Source organism: Convolutriloba macropyga, chromosome 3 (assembly GCF_964194025.1).
Source record: "Convolutriloba macropyga chromosome 3, txConMacr16.3, whole genome shotgun sequence".
Classification (NCBI taxonomy): Eukaryota; Metazoa; Xenacoelomorpha; order Acoela; family Convolutidae; genus Convolutriloba; species Convolutriloba macropyga.
The window spans coordinates 12,596,011-12,619,053 of NC_134470.1; the positions used below are offsets into that span (position 1 = coordinate 12,596,011).

At 34.2% G+C, this 23,043-nt stretch overlaps 2 protein-coding genes across 5 annotated transcripts in view; both read right to left on the reverse strand.

The window, feature by feature from the left end:
- Positions 1 to 23,043, reverse strand: part of LOC142335950 (uncharacterized) — a 390,664-nt gene that overhangs the window by 78,934 nt on the left and 288,687 nt on the right. The window lies entirely within an intron of this gene.
- Positions 876 to 23,043, reverse strand: part of LOC142335943 (glycine receptor subunit alphaZ1-like) — a 56,242-nt gene continuing 34,074 nt past the window's right edge. For all 4 annotated transcript variants that reach the window (XM_075384351.1, XM_075384353.1, XM_075384352.1 and 1 more), the window contains exons 2-8: positions 14,315 to 14,848; positions 12,796 to 12,980; positions 7,017 to 7,206; positions 6,610 to 6,776; positions 2,669 to 2,828; positions 1,915 to 2,288; positions 876 to 1,739 (exon numbers count right to left, since the gene is read on the reverse strand). In XM_075384351.1, coding sequence (XP_075240466.1) covers positions 1,152 to 1,739; positions 1,915 to 2,288; positions 2,669 to 2,828; positions 6,610 to 6,776; positions 7,017 to 7,206; positions 12,796 to 12,980; positions 14,315 to 14,462 — 1,812 coding nt within the window. In that variant the 5' untranslated portion in view covers positions 14,463 to 14,848 and the 3' untranslated portion in view covers positions 876 to 1,151. The remainder of the gene's footprint in view (positions 1,740 to 1,914; positions 2,289 to 2,668; positions 2,829 to 6,609; positions 6,777 to 7,016; positions 7,207 to 12,795; positions 12,981 to 14,314; positions 14,849 to 23,043) is intronic.

Here is a 23,043-nt window from a genome sequence, read left to right on the forward strand (position 1 = left end):
TTTAGGTCAAAACGCCGTCTGTACAAATAGTACTTCCGGTTTAAAAAAGAAAACCAATACTCCTCTCCGATATAGTCTCTAAATGAACTTAATTTAAGAACCTGGCCTACTCGCAGACTTTTCTTACCAAAACTGTTTTCTTCGGACAATTAGTCTCAACCGCTCCAATTTCAATTCGGAGCTTTTTTGGCCACCTCAGAGTTACGTTCGCCGCGCCTTAGATTTTTCAGGCACAATAGTCATGACTATTTTGTCTTTCAGACTTTCTAGTTTATTTATTGTATGTATTTTAATCTGTATCATTAGTAAAGTGTGTGCTCATGGTAAAGCTGTCAGGTTACTGAATCACATTGTTTATTATTCAGCTTCGGAATTCAGAGTTGTTTTTCTAAAATTCTAACACGCTTAATGTCCGTTATCGATTTCACAATCTTTAAAATTAATTTAAATCTTTCGTCAATTTTGGAGAATGAAAGTTGTTAAAGGCATCGCTGGAATAATAGATTTGCTCGATTTCTAATTTTGCTATAGGCTGAGAATCTGCGTGAAAATTCAATTTGAATTTGCCTCACGGTCATTTCAATGTAGTGTTTAACATTACTCGGGCTTTACGCCTCACTAATTACCGGACAAGACACGCAAAACTCATTCTTATCATAACAAAAGCGAAGGTTCCCCGTTGTGGGAGAACTAGATTCGAGCAATGTCATATCGTGTATCGCTTTGGTAGTTACTCAATTCATCAAACAATCCGTTCTTATTGATGGCTTAACGCGCCCAGTATCAACACTGTCTAAACGCGAGGGAGACCGATTTCCATTGATTCTATCAATTTTTATACCCGTCTAGATCACAAGTTCTGCGATGACAACGCATGATTTCGATCTTTAATTGCAACTAAATAAATACTAGCCATAATCAAAATGCTTCCAGATTATTGTAATAATGCTGCTTAATATAAAACTGATAAATTAATAAAGGGCAATGAATTTGACTAAAATCAGATACCAAATTAATCGAGAGCTCCTCATATTGTACAAATCATAGAAAAAATTTTAGGTAATAAGCACAGCCAGCCAAAACTAGAGCCATCAACTACGCTTCGCAAAACTGATTAATCGCCAGTTGCAGACCCGTTATTCTTCTTAATGTTACTCAGTTTCCTGTTTGGGTTCTTCAGTCGTCGTTAGAATATTAGTGTAAGCTCCCCAGTAGAGTAAGTTTAATATCAAGAAAGTTGATGGGAAAATAATTCTCGAATAGTTATCAATTCGGAGAACATCGAATCGACTCCAGCAAGATGTCGCTCCGCTTGATTGATCAGCGTCTTTTGGACTTGAGTCGTAACCCACATACGAGTTCTGTGAGCGTGGACCAAATGAAACATTACGCATAGGGGTAACCGGAGAAGTACCAGTGTTTCCTCCCGTACTGTGTGTTCGACTAAGGGGTCGTGAGTTAGTCGAGTTGTTTGGGTTTGTGAAGGAAGAAGTTCTGGACTGAAGGTTATTGTTTTGATGGTGTTGCATAAGCAGTGGTTGATGCTGGGCTGAGAGCAGGTACGCGTGGCCGTTGTCAGCACCAGCCGGATGGTCCGAATATATTGGTCGGATATTTGACTCTGTGTCTCCTCCGCCACCTCCTGCGCCTGCGTGATTATGATTCAGATTGTTATTGTTAGCTGGCTGTGCCAAGCCATCCACTTCTTTTAACACTTTGAGTCGATTCTGTTCTGCTTCCTGAAAAGAACCGCAATCAGAGAAAACTTTGTGACTATAAGAGCTCTATTAATCTACAACATATAACAGCACTTACTTTTACGGTCACAAAAAATAGATTAAAGAGATCCAAAATTTTCGTCACTATTCAAATATCAACATACTAGTACAGAATAAACTTAAATAAGGTACTAACTTGATTCTCTTTAGCTATTCTCTCATTCTCCTTCTTTTTAACTTGTGACTTTTGTCTTCCTTTGTCAAGGTAACACACGGCTGAAAACTCAATCAGAGCCCCAAATACATAGAAGAAACACATTCCAAAATAGACATCCAGCGCTTTGATGTTGGACACTTTGGGCAATTGGCTGTTAACAGTACCCATTAGGGTTATCATGGTCAGGACAGTTGTGATAGCAAGTGAGGCCCTGGCGGGGATCGAACGCGGATCTACCCAGAAGCTGACCCAGGAAAGATTGACAATGAGAGTGGCTGGGACATAGCTCTGCAGGACAAAATAGAGCAGTGTCCGCTGGAACTTGAATGTTACTTGGAGGTCACTGAAGTTACCTGAAACATAATTAAAGCTAGTTTAGAAAAATAAACATTACAAGAAAATTTAGAGCTAACATCATTAAATGGGGTATCGATATAATATGCTTCATCGATATAATATGCTTCTACTAATATGTCTTTTCAGTGCTACAATTTTACGACCTTCTCATAAAAAGAATAGCCTGTAGTTGATAAAAGACATCGTATTTTTTGCAAACTTAGCATTACTTTGGAAGACCTTTTTGCAAACATTTTTGACACCATTGCATAAATTTTTGACAGAAATTGCTCATTCTAATAAAATAATACATTCTATCGACTTAAACAAAATCGATTTCTCGGATGCAACTGAAAACCAACTCAAGATATAATAATGACTGTAAGAGAAGTCTAACCAGTTGAGAATGATAGCTCGAACTCCTTTTTGTACTGGTCAGTGTATGTGAACTGAGAAAGATCAATCAGCTCAGCCACCTGTACAGCATCCACCTTCTCTCCAAACTCGTCCTCTCGTCTCCACCGCAACTTGAGGTCTTTCGTCGTGTAACCATATGCCTAGTAACACATTCAGCACCTCATATTTTTACTTATGTCTACTGCCTATAAAGGTTAACAACATTACCAGACATATTGTCGAAATAACTGCGAAAAAAAATCACCTGCCGTGGACTATAGATAGCGGACAGGTATCGAAGTACACTGACGGAGTAGCCAACGCTATACATGAAAACTAAAATTTCGTCCTAAAATTGAAATTCAGTATTTTATTTCACTCCCGAAGCCTTTCACCAGTCTTCATTAAGCACTCACCATTATTGATCTACAAAGGGTTTAGAATCACCTGAAGTGCCTGAAGAGGGATCTATTTCATTGATAATGAAAAAAAACTTATCACGCAATTCCTCTAAAACTCACTTAAAAGCGCAATAAATGATGTCACTCGGATAAAAACAGCCGAAGAGCTGCATGAATACGTGATCGAACAACTCTTCTTTTGGGTTTTAAGCCACAAAAAAAATAAAATATAAAAAAATAAACCTCATGTGACAAAAAAGACGAAACATGATTGTAACAAAACAGTGGCGAAACAAAAAACGAGAAAACGAAACTCAGGAAAAACTGAGGTTACGCGCGCAAATGCAGTTAGTGAGAGGAAGAAGTCAATCAGAAAAATTGACTTTTTCAGCTTTGCGGTGTCAACAAACGTAAAACGAAAAAAGAACGTGAGAACCAAAAAAAAACAAAGCAAAACAAGACCAGAAATTGAATTCACAGAATTGTATGAAAAACTTGACCAAAAGATCAATTGGACAATGTCAGCCAAGAAGACAAACAATTTGAGAAACTAGTTGAGAAACTAAAATTCAAACTCAACCAAAAAAAAATCACTGCTGAAACTCTTGAAGCTTTTACCCTGTAGCTCAAAAATAATTTATTTAAATATACCCATTAAAACACGCACAAGCCTTGAAAGAGGATTAATGGCCACTAAAGATGGAAAAACACGAGATATGAAAACAGCTTAAAATGAAAAGGCAAATTTAAAGAAATTATCTAAATTTAGCAATATGTTCAAAACAATTTTTTGTCTCTGGAACCTGTCAAGTATTCCATCAGCAAGACTCAAAAAAAATTTCATTTGCACGCAAAGATCGTAAAATGACAACAAAAAATTAAAGACATTTGAAAATTTTGTCAAAATTTGAGAAATTAAAATTTTCAAAACCGTTTAATTGTCACCAGAGATCTTCCAGTAACGCAATCGCAAACGCAAACGTATATTATTTAAAATTTTAATGTTTCAAAATTCATCAAAAAATCCTAAAAATCCGTGGTATTAAAATTTTGAAAACCATTCCATTGCCCCCGCAAACTCTGCAGTAACATAATATCAAACCCTGGAGGAGGTTGCCTGGCCACGGGGGATTCAAATACTCAACAAGACTTCAATTAACCTAAAACAAAAATTTTTAAAACGCCCGAAAAATTCGAAGTCTTATCAAAAAGAATGCAAAATGCGTAAAATCAAAATCTTGAAAATCATTAAAATGCCAATAGAAATTATGCTGTAACCTAGTACTTAAACCCAGCGTAGGTTCCCTGACAAAAATTTTCATAATGATATATTTTTTCATATTGAAAATTGCAAAATGTTAGCAAAACCCAAACAGCTGATTAAATGGTAAAAAAAGTAAATTATATCTTGCAAAATACGTTTATCAACTTCGAGAAACAACAATTCAAAACTGATAAAAATGAAACTCGATAAATCACGAAAAAAGACGTGCAGTTGAAAGACTACTAAAGTCAGCTTTGGGCCTCTAAGGAAAATTAATGCCCCATGCGCCTTATCTGTTTATCCCGCTTTGAAAGATCAAAGTCATGAAAATGTGCAAAAATATCCAATAAAAAAATAGCAGGACAAGTCCTGAAATACAATCCGAAGAACTGAATGAAAAACTTAAACCTACTTTACCTGACCAGCTGATCAATTGAACAATGAGAGCAAAAAACGATTAATTTCAAATGTTCATAAACTAAAATGAGCAAACAAAACAAAAATATTCTTCCTAAATTGAAAAAAGCTTCTTAATTTCGCAAAATTCAAATGTTCAAAACCCCTTTTTCGTATCTAAAACTTTTTTATCTAAAACTTTTTGTCCACCTAAAAAAATTCACTGACCGAAAAGACCGATAAACTTTGAAAATGACACAAAATTTCAAATCTGGTAAACAATTGCAAATTTTATTGAAATGTTGCTGAAATTCGTTATAGTAATTTCTTCAGAAACAGAACTTTCAATGTCTTGAGGAGCTGTCCATTAACCAACTTTCAAGCCCTAAACATTTTCATTGGCTCATAATGAATGATATACCATGAACATGACAAAAAAACTGAAAAAAAAATTAAACGGAAAAGACAAAAATTCGTGACTTTAAAACGTTGAAAATCATACCGCTGACCCTAGCAAAAATGCAGTAATATACTATCCAATCCCAGAGTTTGCCTGCCCGCTGATGCCCCAAAAAACAGCAAAAAAAAATTTTATAGAACAAAAAAATTGATAAAATTTATGACAATAAAATGTTGAAAACCATTCCATTGCCATTAGAAACAATGTAGTAACCTATTAATAGATCTATAAGCTTTTATGGCTTCTATGGCTCAAAGAAATCAAAAAGTGACAACAGTTTTTAAAATGTTCGGATAAAAATTCAAAAACGGTATCATTTTCGTGTTTATGTTTGCAGTACCAAAACAGTGTATGAAATGGTCACAAAAATTATTTATATCTTGCAAGAGACCTTTATCAACTTTGACAAACGTCAATTCGAGACTAAACAAATATCAAGAATGACGAAAAACGAGGCAAAATTGCACCATTTTGAGCTCAAATACGCCAAAAAATGACCTTGAATTAAGGCCTTCCTAGCAATTGCAGCACTCCAGGAGAGCCCCAATTCAATCTAATTCTTGGATTGTAAAAACTTAGCATGACAAGTCCTGACCTACAATTCGAAGAACTGTTATTGACTAAACAAATAACTAGAACTAAAACGGACTATGAATGGAATGGAAAACCATTGAGAAATTCTATCAAAAGATAGAAAAAGCAGTAAAAACAGAAGACAAATTGCCATGTGAATAGAAATCACAATAGAGAAAGCTAATGTTTTTCAAACCCGTTTTCCTACTGGACTTAAAAATTCGGGTTAAAACATATCACGCCGCAAAACCACTCGCTTTTTCGCTCCACTTCCTGTTTCGGCGTGACCAAAATGACCAACCCGATTTGACTTCAAACATCATGAAAGTGTGCGGAGAGATCTTAAAACAACCGACTAACTAAGAACCGCCCTTCACACCATAAGTATAAGACTCCAAAACAGTTTCTGTGAATCGCATACATTGAGACTAGTGAGCTCAAAGGCTCTAAGAGAACTTAATGTCCGCTGGGCGCTACCTGTTTCTCCAGTTTTTGAGGACGAAAAGTCAAATGGGTCAGACGAAAAATCGGTCAAGCAAACAATCGCATTAAAAAAGGCCAACAGGACTAATATAATTGCTACAAGCTTCGTTTGAGAGCAATTAAATAGACCAACAGCACTAATATAATTGCTACAAACTTCGCTTGAGAGCAATTAAAAAAAAACAGCGCCACAATACATTTCTTTGAATTGTAAAAAAAAAACCAAGAGAAGTCCAATAATAACATCAGCTATCACTTTGCGGCTATTAAAAAAGACAGCACACCAATACAATCCAACTTTTTGAATCTTAAAAATAATTGAATTGGTGTCTTATATCCAGGCAACAGTGACATCCGCTCCTTACCTCAATGTAGAGTGAGCACTCTTGGTGGTCGAGTGGGAAGTACTGCAGATTCATGGGACATTTGGATACCACAGTGACTCTGCATGAGTAGAGGATGCCCCCGTCCGACGAGAGACGCAATAGAATGTTCGGCACCATCACCTTGTGTTTGTTGGCTGACAGGGACTCTGTAAAAATAACAATAACTCTCATTGAGAAACTCAATTTAAATTTCCTCATAGGCTCTTTCTATCTTTCAAAACCTTCAGTTTTGTAACAAAAACAAAGATTGGACAATAAATTGTACACTCTTTATAAGAGCAACTAGACAACAAACATTTTAACGAAAGCCATAACCCAAATAATGACCAAGTCGAAGCAACAACTACTATAATTCCCACGAAGCAATGTGTGTGTGTGTGTCTCACCTGGAAAATAGGTGTCAGGCAGCCATATCTTGTCAAGGAACTCGTGTGAGAGTGTAATGCTGTCGTTGGATTTCTCACTGAATTCGAGTCTCTTGTCATACCAGTACTGCCGGAAGGCAAAGTCCACTCGGAAACACATGTCCGTCTCACTTATTGGACCCAGACTGTCCACGTGGATCGTAACATCCACCTGAAATGCATCCCATTTCACTTATTTCATCACAATGTGAGAACGACGCACGATACCGTTTGTCTGTCTTTTCTGAATATTTCGCACCTTTTTTGTGACAACTAATAAAATGGAAAATAAAGTTTTCCCTTCTTTTTAACGTAGTCTACCCATTTAATTAGATGCATAGCCTTCCGTTGTAGATCATTGCCCTATTTAATCGATACTTTTACACCGTCATATTGGCGTGTATATATACATCTAATAAAATTGGTAGGCTACGTTAATAAGGAAAGACTTTATTTCTCTTCATTTTCATCATTTGCCTCTTGTATCAATTATCATTTTTATCACTTCTCATTTATATATCATTTGTAACGGCTAGTCGCACCTCTTATTAGTCTATACAAACAACTATCAATGCCAAAACACGCATTGGTTTGGTCACACATGGCGCGAAAACAACAAATTTGTTCACGGAGGAGGATAGCATATATTGCCTTGAGTTACTAAATATTTATGTCATCACCTGAGAACATTACTTTTTGTTCCGACCCTCTTGAGGGGGGAGGAACTATATACTCAAATGGGTTTTTTTTGTTCAGTCATTTTTGGCCGATCGATATATTCATCGTAGAGAATATATCGCCAAGCTTATCCGGCATAGAATATGGAATTAAAAAGATTTTTCTGATTTTCGAATTTTACGGGGAGTTATCGCGGTTTAAACTTTTGAGAAAATAGAGTGAATTCCGTTGCTTTTATTCACATTTTCCGGAATTTTCGCCAATTTTCGACTAAAATTTTGCCAATTTTGATAAAAATTGTCAACAGTTTTAAGAACGTGTTCTTGATTTTATTTTTAAATATAAAAATATTCTCGGCTACTTTTATTTATAATTTTTGTCAAAAAATCTGCCTAAATATTTTAAAATTCAATAAAAACAGCACGAAATAAAGTTTCTTTAGTCCACTTTGATTAAGTTTGTAGGAAGTAGAAACCCAAAGACCACTAACACAATCTTTGTAGACTCATAAGAGGGCTATTTCTGCTTCAACTTCCGTTGCGAGTGCTCCTTAATTAAAACTGTGCCGTTTTTTGCTAACTTTACTCGTTGATTATCAAAAAACTCGTTGATTATCAAAAAACTCGTTGATTATCTTACTCGTTGATTATCGTTGATTTATTTTTGTTTTTTTTAACTAGCAAATAATCTATATCTGTAACATTCAAAAAATTGAGTGGTCTTAATGGACAAACAGGATTAACAGGGTTAGTTTTGGACTAACCTTGAACTGCTGAGATCCAAAATAGTTCAGATTGTAATCAGTCGGTCTTTTTTATTAAAAAAATCGATCCTTTTGGTATTAAATAAATAACAGAATATTTCAAATCAAAACTCACCATTAACAGGTCCAATTGACTTCCTAATTAGCTCCATAACAGTGTCTCTAGTTTATTACTTGAACGCTTGTGGTCGATTTGACTTTTAAAAAAAAAGATTTTCAAATAAATAATGGCTTATTGAACTTTGCCTCCACTTTTCTCTTAACTTTTCTCTTAATTTTGTCAACTTGTAGCTTAGGGTCGGCAATGAAAGAATGCTTCTTCTTTCTACTGAATTCAAATTCAATCTTTATTGCGGTTTTATGCCTTAAGTTGAGGTTTTCAGGCTTTGATAATACTAAATTTAACACTCTTTTTTTGGTATTTGCCCATTTTTAATATTTTCTAGTTTTGTAACTTATCACGTTTTTGACAGTTCATATGTCACATTATTGGTGTTCAAAGTATAGAACAAATGATAATATCGTAATTCTTAAAGATATAGATAATGGTTTTAACGGCTTCGACACTACTTTCTCGAAGAATTTAATTGATCTTTTTGTCTTTAATTGCAGTTTTTAGTTTGTCTTTTTAGTCGTAAAAAATTTCTTGCACATTGACCCGGTTTCATTGGTTTTTCATGGAAGAATAAATAAGCCGATTTTCTGATATGAGTAGATGATTGATGGCTTTCAAGAGTTCGAAAACAATTGTTTTCCACAAAAAAAAACACGTTTTAACTTCGCAGTTTTGTTCCTTTTATTGTCCTTTTTTTAACTAGTCTCGTCAATTACAGGCCAAATATGATTTTATTGTTGTCAAGTGAAGGTGTCAAAAGAAATTGGTGTCAAAAAATATAAGTTGTTTTAAGAATTTGTTGACTTTACTGGCTTCGACACGCGTTTTTCACAAAAAAGTAAATTAATTTTTAATGTCAAATTTTTAATGTCAAAAAGAACGTCAAATTTGACGTTCTTTTTGTAGACGTAAAACATATTCTGGATAATTGCACGTCTCAAGGGCTTCCTTTGGAAGAAAAAAACGAATCTATTTCCTTATTTCATTTCATAATTAATGGTTTTCATCTCATTGGAAATAATTTTTTTTCGAAAGTATTACTTAATTTTGCCTTTCTTTTTGTCTATTTGTTAATTACTTTCATTAATGAGAGGTCACGTAATACATACGAATTACGTACAAGGGCTTCCTTCGGAAGAATAAACGAATCTATTCCATTATTTCATTTTACATTTAATGGATTTCATCTCTTTGGAAATAATTTTTTTTTCGAAAAAAAAACAAGTGTTACTTAATTTGCCTTTCTTTTTGTCTATTTGTTACTTAGTTTCATTAATGAAAGGTCACATAATACTTTATTGGTGTTCAAAGAAGGTGCAATCGAACATTTGAGTGTCAAAGTATGGCTTTACGGCTTTCAAAGCTTTTTCTGGCGAGTTTTAACTGATTTTTTGTTTGTTGTCTCTTTGTTGTTCTTTTTGTAACCGCAAAACAATTGAGTACTGACAGTTTTAAATTCCCTTCTATAAAAGCAGTGGAAACTATAAACCTATGAAATATTTTATTTGATTTCTAATGGTGTTCATTACTCTGAAATTAATTGTTTTTAAAAAAATTAGCGAATTTTTTCCAACTTTACTGTTTATGTTCTTTATTGTCTGAGTCTTGTTTAAGTCTTATTATTGACTAGTCCCATATCTTTGTTTAGTTTCAGTTTTATCTGAGAATATTTTGACTTTGTTATTAAGTTTTGTTTTTAAAACGGACATAAAGTTTTTGTTGTAATTAATGTTTGTTGATGTTGTTTGATCTTTGTTATTGCTGTTCGTCTTGACTCGCTTTCTTAATATTGGCATATCTCATCAATCTAATGCATCCTTTTTTACTCCACTGAGTCATTTGCTTTGGAGGCTATCTTTTCGTTCACACACCAATTTTTTTTTGAAAATTTGAATTTTTATTTGGTAGACAATTATGCCAAAATTGTGGATGAGCGGGGTCGGAACCTTATGTGCGATCGCACATTACCGAGCCTCCTTGTCAGTTTTAAGGATTAAATTTTTGCAGTTAGCTGAACCTAAGCAGATCAAATAAGCTTATAAAGTCTCAATTAACTACTGAAGGCGGTTTAAAAAATTAAAGTTACTTTTAATGCTTCAATAATTGTTGTCGGGCTTCCTTCTACCTCGGCTTTTCCGCGCTTCAGTTTTGAATTAAATTTCTGGAAGACGATGAATTTTTCCACTCTACTTATTCGTCGATCAAAAGTGGTTGCTGCATCTGTGAACCACAGTTTTTTCAACTTTCTCAGCATGATAAATTCATTTCTTATTAACATTTCTCACCTTCTTTTATACGGTGAGCTTACGGAAACGTAAGAGAACATATATCTTACTTCATTGTTGTGTTGGATAAACATTCTGATTTCCCATCCGGAAATTAAATCGAATATTAAGTTCATGCGTCATTTCAAATGCTCAGGCGAACGGAAAAGTAATATATTTCTAGTTACTTTTTGTTCAGTACTAACACTGTACTTAATTAGCAGCACCACAAATTTCGTAATCGATAATCTAAATTACTTTCCTATTTTGTTGAATTCTATCAGCTTATTTTTAAAATATCTAGCTCCTTCCTGGAAATCTTGATACCTCAAAACGCTTATGACATATACGACACACAAAAAATTAATAAGGATGCTTCCTAGTGTGCGCTTCCACAGCAAGTGCAACTGAGCTATCCATATAAACTCACCTCAACGTAAAAAAAAATTGCAGGAAACTTTTGAGCCTTAGAGCACAAAAAAGCAAAATTCAAAATATCTCTACATCGATCACTTCAATCTTCAAAGAGCTTTCCCATTTTATCATCTTGCTTCCTCTCCTCAAATGTAACGGTCGGCAGAAAAAACTAACAAAAAGAAAATTAAAGTTCCGCATGTACAGAATTGTTGCGCATGTACAGAAAGCACACCGAGGAGTTAAGTCCATAAAAGAAACACTGCTTAAAAAATAAAGATATTTGAAACGGTTGAGTTCAAAGGAGAGGTTGAACCCATCTCCTACTACTAATATTGCTTAAAACAAAAAAAGAGAAAAAATGAAACAACAGGAAGACTCTGGATTTGACTCGAAACAGAACTTAACTCAAACCCCAGGCAGCTTCTTTTCATTTAAAACATTTAAATCGATAAATTATTCAATTCGAAAAAACTTATAATATGAAAAAGCTAAATACATTTTCTATTGAAATCTCTCTGCAATCAAAAATCGAAGAATTATTCCCAACCCCCTGTGGTACATAACTTATCTTGAATCAATGAATAACAATGTGATGGCCAAAATAATAAGACCGAAAAGCACAAAGTGTGTCCAAAGCTTCAACGCATCATACAACCCAAACGTCGGACGGATTGCTCTCAAACGATCAGCGGGCGGGGATCGATTAAAAATTACATGAGGCCAAAGCATTACCGAAGGGGCATAAAATAATTTTCAAGCAGGTTAATTAACATTAACGCCAGATTTCAATTGGAAAACAAAACAATTTTGTCGCACAGTCCATTTCAATTTAGAGGTGACCTGTCGTTAAGTTGAGCTGCTTTAAATTCTGAACAACAGCAATTTAAGTCGCAATAATCAAAAAGCTGAGCATGAAAAATTTTCTTGAACAGTGGTCATAAGAAAAAACGGGGGAAAATTATTGTATGACAAACCGAACTAAAAAAAGACAAATTGGACTAAATCAATTGTAACCAAATTTGTTTGAGAGCAATTAAACCTAACCGACTAATGTCGGGGGAATTGCTTCCAGCCGACTGGCGAGCCGTTGGCTTCGTCAGTAGCCAGCTGCAGCTTAGGGAGGCCAGCTTTAGTTTTAATGAGGGGGTTGAGATGGAACGGGGTTTTAGTGAATTGTGTTGGGGGGAGGGGGGGGGGGGGGGGGGGGAGGGGTCAAGCGTGCCACGTTACGGTTGAAATCAGGTGGTAAGGGGTCGTCAAACTCCAACCGCCATTCACACAATTAATTTATATCTCTTGACGTTTTGCTGAATCGCTTACTTAGAAACTAGTAAACCGTTAAGGCCCTCTGGACTCTATATTTTATCCCTTTTGAGGACGATGATTCAAATGAAGAGCCAGCCAAAAAATATCAGTCAAAAATTCAGAAAACAAAAAAATCGCATAAAAGAGACCGCAGCACTAATATAATTGCTACCAACTTTGGATGAGAGCAAATAATGATATCTAAACATCCAAATTTACCTCGACAGGGTCCCCTCCGAACTGGGGTCTGAGTCGTGAGTCATAGTCTTCGAGGAGATTGGTGAGGATGCCACTAGTCTGGAACATCTTTGCCTGTCTCTTCCTTTCTGCCTCCCTCTCGTTGGCTGCATTCATGTCAGTGTAGCTCGTGCTCTCCATCATCACACTCTTTGATCCTTTCCCACCTAGAATACAGCACAACATTCAGCAGACACACATTTGTTATATACTTGAAAAAATAAAAACTTTTTCATTACCGATATAAAATTGAACTCGATAAGTATGGTAGTGGGGGGGGGGGGTCTAAACTTCCGAAAAAGCCTTTTACACCATGCAGAACTTACATCGGTAAACGTTCAATCAGAAACTACCAAAACTCTGAGAGATTTAGTAAGTGATAGCATGTCCTCGGTCTTTAACAGTTTATCCGATTTCTCTACACAAAGTCAAAAAATTCTCAGCTCAGACAAAAAACAATCAGACAGTGAATGGCTCAAGCTAAAAATCGAATCAGAACGACCAACATGAGTAAAATAATGGCTAAACTTCGTTTGCGATAAATAACTAAAAGCCATATAATAAATTATGAAAAAATGCATGAGCTAAAATTTTTAATCCAATACACTAGTATGTATTCCAAATTAGTTGACATGTAAATCAATACTTTTCATGTAAATACAACATTATAGTTATACAGCAGGGACAATATTCGGCAGGATTACTTCCATCACATTTAAGCTCGTAAGTATTTGGATCTAACAGATACCCGAAAGAAGTTCAATTGGCGCTCAGCGCCAGTCCCCCTGAGGATAATTCCCTTCACGTGACTTTCCAATTAGTCCCATAACGATCCGTCGATGGCTATGATTTCAACAGAGCCCTTGAGGAAAACAATAAACGTTCTGCCGTAACAAGGCACACCTGGACTTGGTAAAATTCATACAAACAGTCCAATTTTGCGTTGCATCGAATTGTTAGTTGTGAGTAAAGTGGCAAAACAAACACGTTTAGAATATTAGTTTTAAGTTTGGAAAGTAAAAGTACATGCTAAGCCAGAAAAAGGTTTTTCCTGAGCAAAACTTTTGTTTAAGCATCATATGTATTGTCATAATGTAAGGTTTACTTTGTAATGATTACTGTATCAACCTTTTTTATTACCCAATTTTTGCTGAGTACCATTTTCAGTTCTTAGAGATCATAGTTTATCGATAAGTATGATACCCGGTTTCGGGAAAAAAACTCACCCAATTTTAGATAGGAAAAAAAACAAGGATCCATGGCCCTTTGGGAAAAAACCGAGGGAAATAAACCCAGAGTTGACAGTTAAACCAAATTAATTAGTGAGCTTAAACGCGCCTAGAGCATTTGGCAATACCTCACAGGCCATGACCTAGTCTTAGCTGCCCATGTCTTGACTTAAGTCTCCTTTTACGTAGGGTTGTTCAAAAATCAGTTGTCCTTGAGTTTGAGTTAACCTTTTCGAATTGAGCCCCGGGCTAAAGCTATAAATGGAGTTAACCTGATGCGGATGATCGTATGCCTCTGGACAGGGTGCGTTCTTGTCTCCTCTGGTGCGCCTCACTTGCATACTGGACTCCCTCCACCAATCCCATCTCCCATCCACTCAGCACAAAACTCACCAGCCACAATAGCACGATTGATCCCATCGCAACCGATTGAAGTGCCGAGGAATAATTGAATAAATTTGACAGAGAAGCAACAAAATCTAGAGCACTTGCGAAAAGGCTCAGTAAATAACAGGTTAAAACTTCAGAAGATAAGACTCTTGCAAAGCTCGTTCCCGATAACGAAAAGCTCGTTCGATTTGTTTGGATAAGTTCTTTCACTGTTTAATTTGAACTGCACACAAATAGCACCGAGGACTAATCTAATCTTGGTTAATATAAGTCACAATAGGATGAGAGAGTACGCTATAAATACCGGAGATGACAATTAGTAAACAATAAGTTTTTCCGCAAAAAACCGCAGAAGGCTTGAGCAGGTAGCTAATAATTGGTTGCTGTTTGTTGTTGTTAACATCTAACTACAGTATCTGAAATGAAAGACAAAATTTTGATGACATTCAGGGAACGCCAAATGAATTACTTATACTTAAATTAGCTTTGTTCTCTTCGCTGCCAATTTGTCTGGCCGTTTTCATCAAAATTTATTAATAATCAACAGTACAGTTTGATTTCTTAAAATTGAGAACAAAACATCGCCATACGGATAAAGCTCAATGCCTCTTTGAAACTGAAACCGCTTCCCAAACGTGAAAAAAGCTCAAACGAATGAACAATTATTCCGAATATTTCAGGCGGAGAAAAAAGGGCAGGATAACGGAAGATAACATAGTAAAGAGTGGTATAATGAAAAGAGGAAAAGGCGACGGCGGATTAAGTGGAAAAGATGGCGAAAGGCGTAGGAATTGACAAGAGCGAGTGATTAAAGCAGGAAATGCATTCTAATCTCTTCTATTCTGACTCCCATTCTAATTATTTGCTTTCATGTGCTTTTATATTCCTCTTAAAGAGAAGAAGGCTAAGCACACTTAATTGAGGAAATGAGACGTGGCCTCAAATGTCAAAAAAGCATTAGAGGGGAGAAACGGCAACGCATTACACAGATTAAAGAGTGAAATAAAAAAACTGTCATTTAAAGTGCTATCGTGTAGTAGAAACAGACATCAAAGCACATTTGCACAACAAATCTGTAATACAACAAATCTGCAATAAACACAAAGCAAACCTGGTAGCAAAAAACTCTTTCGCCAATAAATTTATTTATTGTTCCGACCCCACTTGTGGGTTGGAGGAACTATATACTCAAATGGGTTTTTTTTGTTCAGTCAATTTTTACCGATCGATATATTCATCGTAGAGAATTGTGAGTGGTATCATTAAAAAGCTCGTCCAGCGTAGAATTCGAAATTAAAAAGATTTTTTCGAATTTCCTTTTTTCCGAGGAGTTATCGAGGATTGAAGTTTTGTGTGAACATGTGATATTTTGTTCACTTTTAGTGTAATTTATGTCTAATTTAGTGTAATTCTTCAAATTAAGATAATTTTTAAATAAAATTTTGATTCAAAATTACATTTCACGCCACAAAAAGAATCAATATTGTGTTCCTAAAAGACGAAGGGCGATAAAGAAGACAAGTTCTGGTCTCATAGGGAAGTTTACTATCAAAAAAAGTTATCGAACTCTATTTGAGAGATCTCTTTTTAAAAATTCACATATTTTTGTTTTCTGATGTCAGATAGAGACTAGTCACTTTTCAGCCCAAGGTTCCGTTAATGATAAACCTGATTCACAGTCTAATGAAGCCCAATGAACAAAGAATTCTTTTTCAAAGAATCGCTCGTATTTTGTTTTTTGGCTACGACTCTGAATTTTAAATGAAATTTTGATTTTTTTTGAGGTTTTACTAAATTTTTGGAGTCCTATGGCATAAACTGGTTGCCTAAAAGTGCAATAGGTTTCATGATGACCATTAAGAGAACCTATCTAGAGCTTTGGGAGGACAGCTAATGGCTGTTAAGACTTTAAAAATGGTCTTTCGGGAAATTTTTTTAATATTAACCAATCGTAAACTCTTTTCGTGAATTGTAAGTCAACTTCAGTGATGACACGACCCCCTTACATTCTACTGCAACCAAAATTATTCTGGTTAGCGATTTTATCTTCTTATTCTTTGTTATATGACTTCAATGATACAAAATTTCGAAACTAAAAAAATGGATTTTTTCGTTTTATTGGTTCCTCTTGAAATCTTATCAAATTCTCCCGATATTATTATCTCCCATTGGCTTAGAGAATTTTTTCAATGGATCTTGGACAAAGTTTAAATGGTTTAAATGGCTTCGACACTTTCTTAGCGCACTTTTCCACTAAATTTAATTCTTTTTGCCTGTATTTGTTGTTGTTTCCAAAGTCATCAGACTTTTTGTGATGTCTTATCGACTACCTATTCATGAAAACATCCTTTTTGTCCCATCGAGGGACAACTGAGCGTATTTATTGGCTGCCGTTGAAAGCTATTGGATTTAATGGCTGTTAAGACTTTCCGCGATTTTCCGAGAAATTTTAAACATTAAACAATCTTAACCCTTAGTTCGTGAACTGTAAGTCAGTCTAAGTAATGACGGGACCTTTCATTTTTAATTCAACCAAAATTAATCTAGTTAGCGGTTTTATGTTCTAACTATTGGTGTTATGAATTCGATGCACAAGTTTTCATAACTTTTTAAAAAAGTTTTTGGAATCTAATTTCTGAATTCTGGTTCCTCCTTTTGGAATCTTAACAGATTATCCTAATATTGATAGTCTCATGGGCTTAGAGATGACGACGTCCAATGGATCATACAAAAAGTTTTCAGAGGAAAGCTTTTGGTGTAAAGGGTTTCGACACTCCTCGCGCACTTTTCTACCAATTTTTTGGATTTTGCCTGTTTTTTGTTGTTTTCATAGTCAAGGACTTTTTGTAATGTCTTATTGATAAGTTATGAATACCAAACATCCCATCTTTTCGTTGTCTCACCGAGGCTAACTTAGCTTGTTTATTAGCTCCCAATGAAGGCTATTGAATTTAATGGCGTTGTTACTACGGTTTTTCTCAAAAAAAATTCGTTGTTTTAATGTGTTTGTTCATGTTTCTTGCTTTATTGCAGTTAAAAAGAAAAGTGTTAAAAATTGTTAAATTGTTGAAAAAAAAAGAATCCCATTGCTGTTAGAAATTAATTGAAATTGGAAAAGTTTAAACTGCAAAGTTCAATTTTTAATGGCTTCGACACTTTCCTCGCTCATTGTTTTTTGAAATTGCTGTATTAGCCTGTTTTTTATTCTTTAGGTAGCCGTAAAATGCTGACCGGTCTCATAAGCTTGTAAGTGAGGATTGATTGAATGAATTTAACCGAAGAAGACTGTTTATAGCGATTAGTCTTCAAGTTTATATTATACATTTTCGAGATTTTAAGGATTTTTCAATTTTTTCCGTTTTTGTTGTTGTTCTCATTAACTTGTAACGTGTTCTCATCATTGAGAGGTCCGATGTATTTTAAAAATTAACATGTTTACTGACATTATGACGTAACTAATGTTTTGTTTGTTGGACAATGTGTTTTCATAAAAAGTTATGTATTTGAGTGGTGTATTTGTGTTTCTTTTTCTCTTCCTTTAGCACAATCGCGTAATAACAGATCCCAATTATTTTCAAATGTGGCCCAATTGAACTTGTTTATTCATTCAGTATATATTTAGCTGAAATAGTATAAATGGAAATTGAAATAAAAATACATAATATTCGGATAATAGCTAATGATTTTAATTTAATGGCTTCACTAATTTGTGTTCTCGCAATGTTTGTAATTTTCTGCATCTATAGTCGGTTCCTTTGGCTTAGTCTAACCAGAGACAGGTCCTATTGGTTTCATTATGACTCTTTGGTAAATTTATTGAGAAATAGTTCGTTGAAAGCTATTGATTTGAGACCTGAAATTATTCCGTTTAAAAAATGTTGATTGATTTTTGAATTTCGCCTAATTATTTTTTGTAGAATTGTTACCTAGTCTCATTAAGAAAAAATCCCGTCTGCTGTGTAGTTAGGAAAAGTTAAATTCGTGTAGTTAGGATTTTGTCTAATTGTAATGTGACGTTGTTACTAGGTGCTTTTAAAATTAGATATTGAATTTTTGACGTGAATCTTTTTCTTTTTGCTTTTTTGTAGTTAGTGTTTTTTTCTCGTAGTTTTTTCAATGCAGATATCGTTGTAATGAGGCATGGCATTATATAATTTAATTATTAGTTTGGTTGTGTAACGGTATTTTTGAACTCAAACATCTACTTTTGATTATCGCTTTGTCAAAAATGTAAGTCAAAAGACAGTTAATTCAAAAATGTAGATGAGCGCGGTTCGGAACATCATGTGCGAACGCACATTAACGCGCCTCCTTGTTATTCAATTATTTTCAAATGGGGGAATACATATGCAAGACACGCTTTTTTCTTCAATCAAGTTTTGACTTTTTGTTTACGCGTCGTAGAAAAAAGAGAAACGCCAACTAGTAGCTCGCAGTGTTTAGTTTTGACCCATATAAAAAACTTCTAAATACTCACCAATTTGAGAAAGATCAACACTTAAACTCTTCTAAAGAAAAACGTCGAACGTCCTCAATTTTAACATCTAAGCACAAATAATTTCCACCTCCATCGCAATAAACAATTTCGGTGATTTCAAACAATTCGGCCAGAAATACCATTAAAAACAAAACGCCAATAGTTATTTTTTTCAGGATAAAATTAATTGCAAACTCATCTTTAATCTTGTATCAGAAGCTTCGAGTTTGATTTGACTGAAATAGCACATAAATTAACATTCTGCACTTCGTGGGAAAAAATGCGTTTTTTTTTTTGGAATCAAAGTAAAAATATGGAAGTACTTCTCGCTTCGAATTTTTTATTCCATTATTTTCAAACTAACCATGTTTATACTGATTGGCGTTTTATAAATGCCATAAAATATTTTTAGGTGGAAGGCGATGCTTTCAATGAAGATAATTTCCAAAAACAAAAAATCAAATGTTTAGTAAAAAATTACAGGATGGAATACTTCTCCAAATCAGAAATTGTATTATTGTATCTCAAAATTCCTAAATCCAAATTGAATTCATTAACATCAGTTAACATTTAACATGAGTTCATTAATTTTGATTATTCAACAAAACGAATCTGTACAGGGAATTTTAACGCTTTAATCGTATTCAGGACCCAAAAAAAACTGGCGTATTTGACGAACATCTAAATTCTTTCTGATTTCATAAGTTACTAAAAAAACGGTATCTTAGTTTGTTTGGCATAATCAAATTTGATTAGGCAAAAATGAACTCCAGAATTGAACAACAACAGGTATTATTGAGATAAAATATATCTAGTTGGTTGAAAAACTGGAAGATTTCGCAATTCTACATAGCTGCCCCGCTCTTGTCTTTAGATTAGGAACAGTCAGACCAAGATTTCAATCCGATCTAATTGGATACATGAAAACTAGTAAATTGGCATTAAAATTAAATCATGTTTCCAAATTTTGCTTTTCAAAAGTAACCTTAAATCTATTTTCTGAACTGTGTGAAAAAGATGGATCAATGGATGAATTGAATAGTGTATAGATCATAGGTGTTTTGGAAAGCAGTTTTTCGAAATTACCTGATTTTAAATCCTTAGTTATTATAAATTACGTTTTCGTAAATTTTCACATTTTTTAAGACTGAAAAGGCGAAAATTTGAATGCAGTTTACATCGAACAAGAAAACCGGAAATTATCAAAAAAACGGAAGTATGGAATACTTCATTATGTTGTTCGGGGTATCAAACTTTAATATCAATTTGATAAATCTTTTTCTTAGCATATTTAAAAAATTGTATTATTTTGAAACGTCACAGCTGTTACCGGAAACCAAATTTTCGATGAAATTTTTACTTGTTGAATGCTTTATAAAAACTTAAATGCTTCATATAATAAATCATTCTTATATCATAGAGTCTTTGGTTAATAACAGCATCCTTAAAATGAGTAGGCTACAAATAATTGGACAATAATAGGCGACATGAAAACTGTAAGAAAAAAAGTGATTGAGAAAATAAACAAATATCTTTTTAAGACATCTGCAAATTTTCTCTGCCTCTTTTTCATAAGTACTGAGTAGTCCAGAACTCTCCGTAAACACTGCAACTATTTGATTGAGGATAGTGCAAAGAAATGAATTCTCTGCTGTGTAATTCAACGTTTTTGACAAAGCTAGAGAGGTAAGTTGGGACTTTCTGCGCAATGCAGAAGGCTCAAATGAGCCCTCTTTTTTGGATACAAAACATAATCCAATGAGTGGTTAGCTCGACAATGCCTTTGATCGCTACAGCCACAGAAAAAAGCTTCAAAGCAAAATAGAGGGAAAGACGAAGAATTTGCACCGTCCCGTGTTAGAAAACATTAATAGTAATCAAAATACAGATTGGAATGAAGCTTGAAAAGGACAGGAAACTAGGTGCTACGATCCTCATTAACGCATTTGCCATTAAATCCGAACCTGATTCAAATTAAAAAGTAAGAGGAGTACATCAATAATTACGTTTCACGTATTAGGCTGTTAGTTCCACCAGAACCTTCATTAGTTCCACCAGAATGGTCATCCTTCGTAAAAAAACTAACATGTTGACATAACCACAATGTTTAATTTTGTAAACAGGATTTTTGCATGACTAAATTTTTTGAAACGTTTAATGGCAGGGCTACTAAATGTTTTCTCTGTTCAATCAAATGGTATATATGATAGCAGACCACGGACAACTGAGAAAAAGAATTAATATAGAGTCCGCGACTTAATTTAACAAGGATGCTCGTTAATGTGCGTTCGCACATGATGTTCCGACCCGAGCATCTACACTTTTGACTTAATTGTCAACAAAATGAAGACATGATACAAATAGACGTTTGAGCTTAAAAAAACGTTCAAAAACCTAACTACTTATTGAAATACATAATTCCATGCCTTATTACAGCGCCGACGAGATCTTTCATAGAAAAAACTACGAAAAAAAACAAACAACAAAAGAAGCAAAAACAAAAATTTCACGGCAAAAACTTAGTATCTAAATTTGAACGCACCTAGTAACAACGCCAAAATGCAATCGTATAAAACTTTAACTGCACAAATTTACTTTTTCCATACTATACAGCAGATGGCAATTTTCCTTAATGAGACTAGGTAACAAAGTCGACAAAATTAAATAAAAAGGAGAAATTGGAAAATCAATCAACTTTTTTTAAACCAAATAATTTCTAAAGCCTTAAAAATCATTAACTTTTAACGAAATAATTCTTGATAAATTTACTAAACATTCAATACGAAACCAAGTGAACCTGTCGTTGGTTAGATTAAGCCATAGGAACGGACTACAGAAGCAGAAAAACTCAAAAAATTAAACAATTTGAGAAAACACAAAATACTGAAGCCATTAAAATCATTAGCTATTATCTGAATACTATGTATTCTTCCTTCCAATTTCATTCATAATAATGCAACTAAAATTATACCGAAAGATTAAATGAGTATATTTGAAAATCATTGGGATCTGTTATTACGCGAAAGTGCTAAAAGAAGAGAAAAAGAAACAAGTACACCACTAAAAGTTTTACTTAAACGCATTTTGTCCACAAACAAAACATCAGTTACGACATGACATCACTCGACATTTAAATTTTTCGAATACAAAAAATTGGATTAGACCTCTCAATGATGAGAATAAGCTACAAGTTGACAAAAAAAACAAAAACTGAAAAGTTTAAAAAATCATTAAAATGTATAATATAAACTTTGAGACTATTTGCTATAAAATTACAAATTGAGACTATTTGAATACTAAATTACAAGCTTTTGAGACCGGTCAGCATTTTACGCCTACCTAAAGATTTAAAAAATAGGCAAAAACCGGATAGGCAAAATTGGATTAATTTTGTTGAAGTAGGAAAAAAGGAGTTCCGGTAATTACTGAGGCGTTCGTACTGTTCACGAATATAATTTTTAAAAATTATTTTTGAAGTCTTAACAGCCATTAAATTCAATAGCTTTCAACAGAAGTCAACAAGTAGGCTCAGTCATAACTCGATAGAAGGACAGAGATGTTTGTAATGCATGGGTAATCAATAAGATATCACAATAGGTCTTATGACTATGGAACAAAAACAAATACAGAAACCAATAATTCATTAGAGAAGTGCGAGAAGAGAGTCGCAGCCATCAAAACCATATCCTTTTATCTGAAAATTTTATCTATGCCTCATTTAATGTTTTCTCAAAACCAATGGGAGCTACCAATATTAGGATAATGTGATAAGATTTCAACAGGAACCAAAAAACACAAAATAATCCATAAATTGGAAATCTTTTGAAATCTTGAGGCATCAAAGCCATAAAACCAGGAGTTAGAAAAAAACGGAAACAAAAAATTAGATTGCTGTATAAAGAAAGGAAGGGGTTCTGGTCAATACTGAGAATTTTTTACAAATGAAAATAAGTTTAAAATTGGTTAATTTTCAACAATTTTTTTTGAAAAAGTGTTTTTAAAGTCTTAACAGAAAACAAGTTCAAAAGCTTTCAACAGATGTCAATAAAACGTTAAGTCATGACTCGATAGAAGAGCAAAGATTTGTCATGCATGGGCAAAGATATCACAATAAGTCTTATGACTATGAAAACA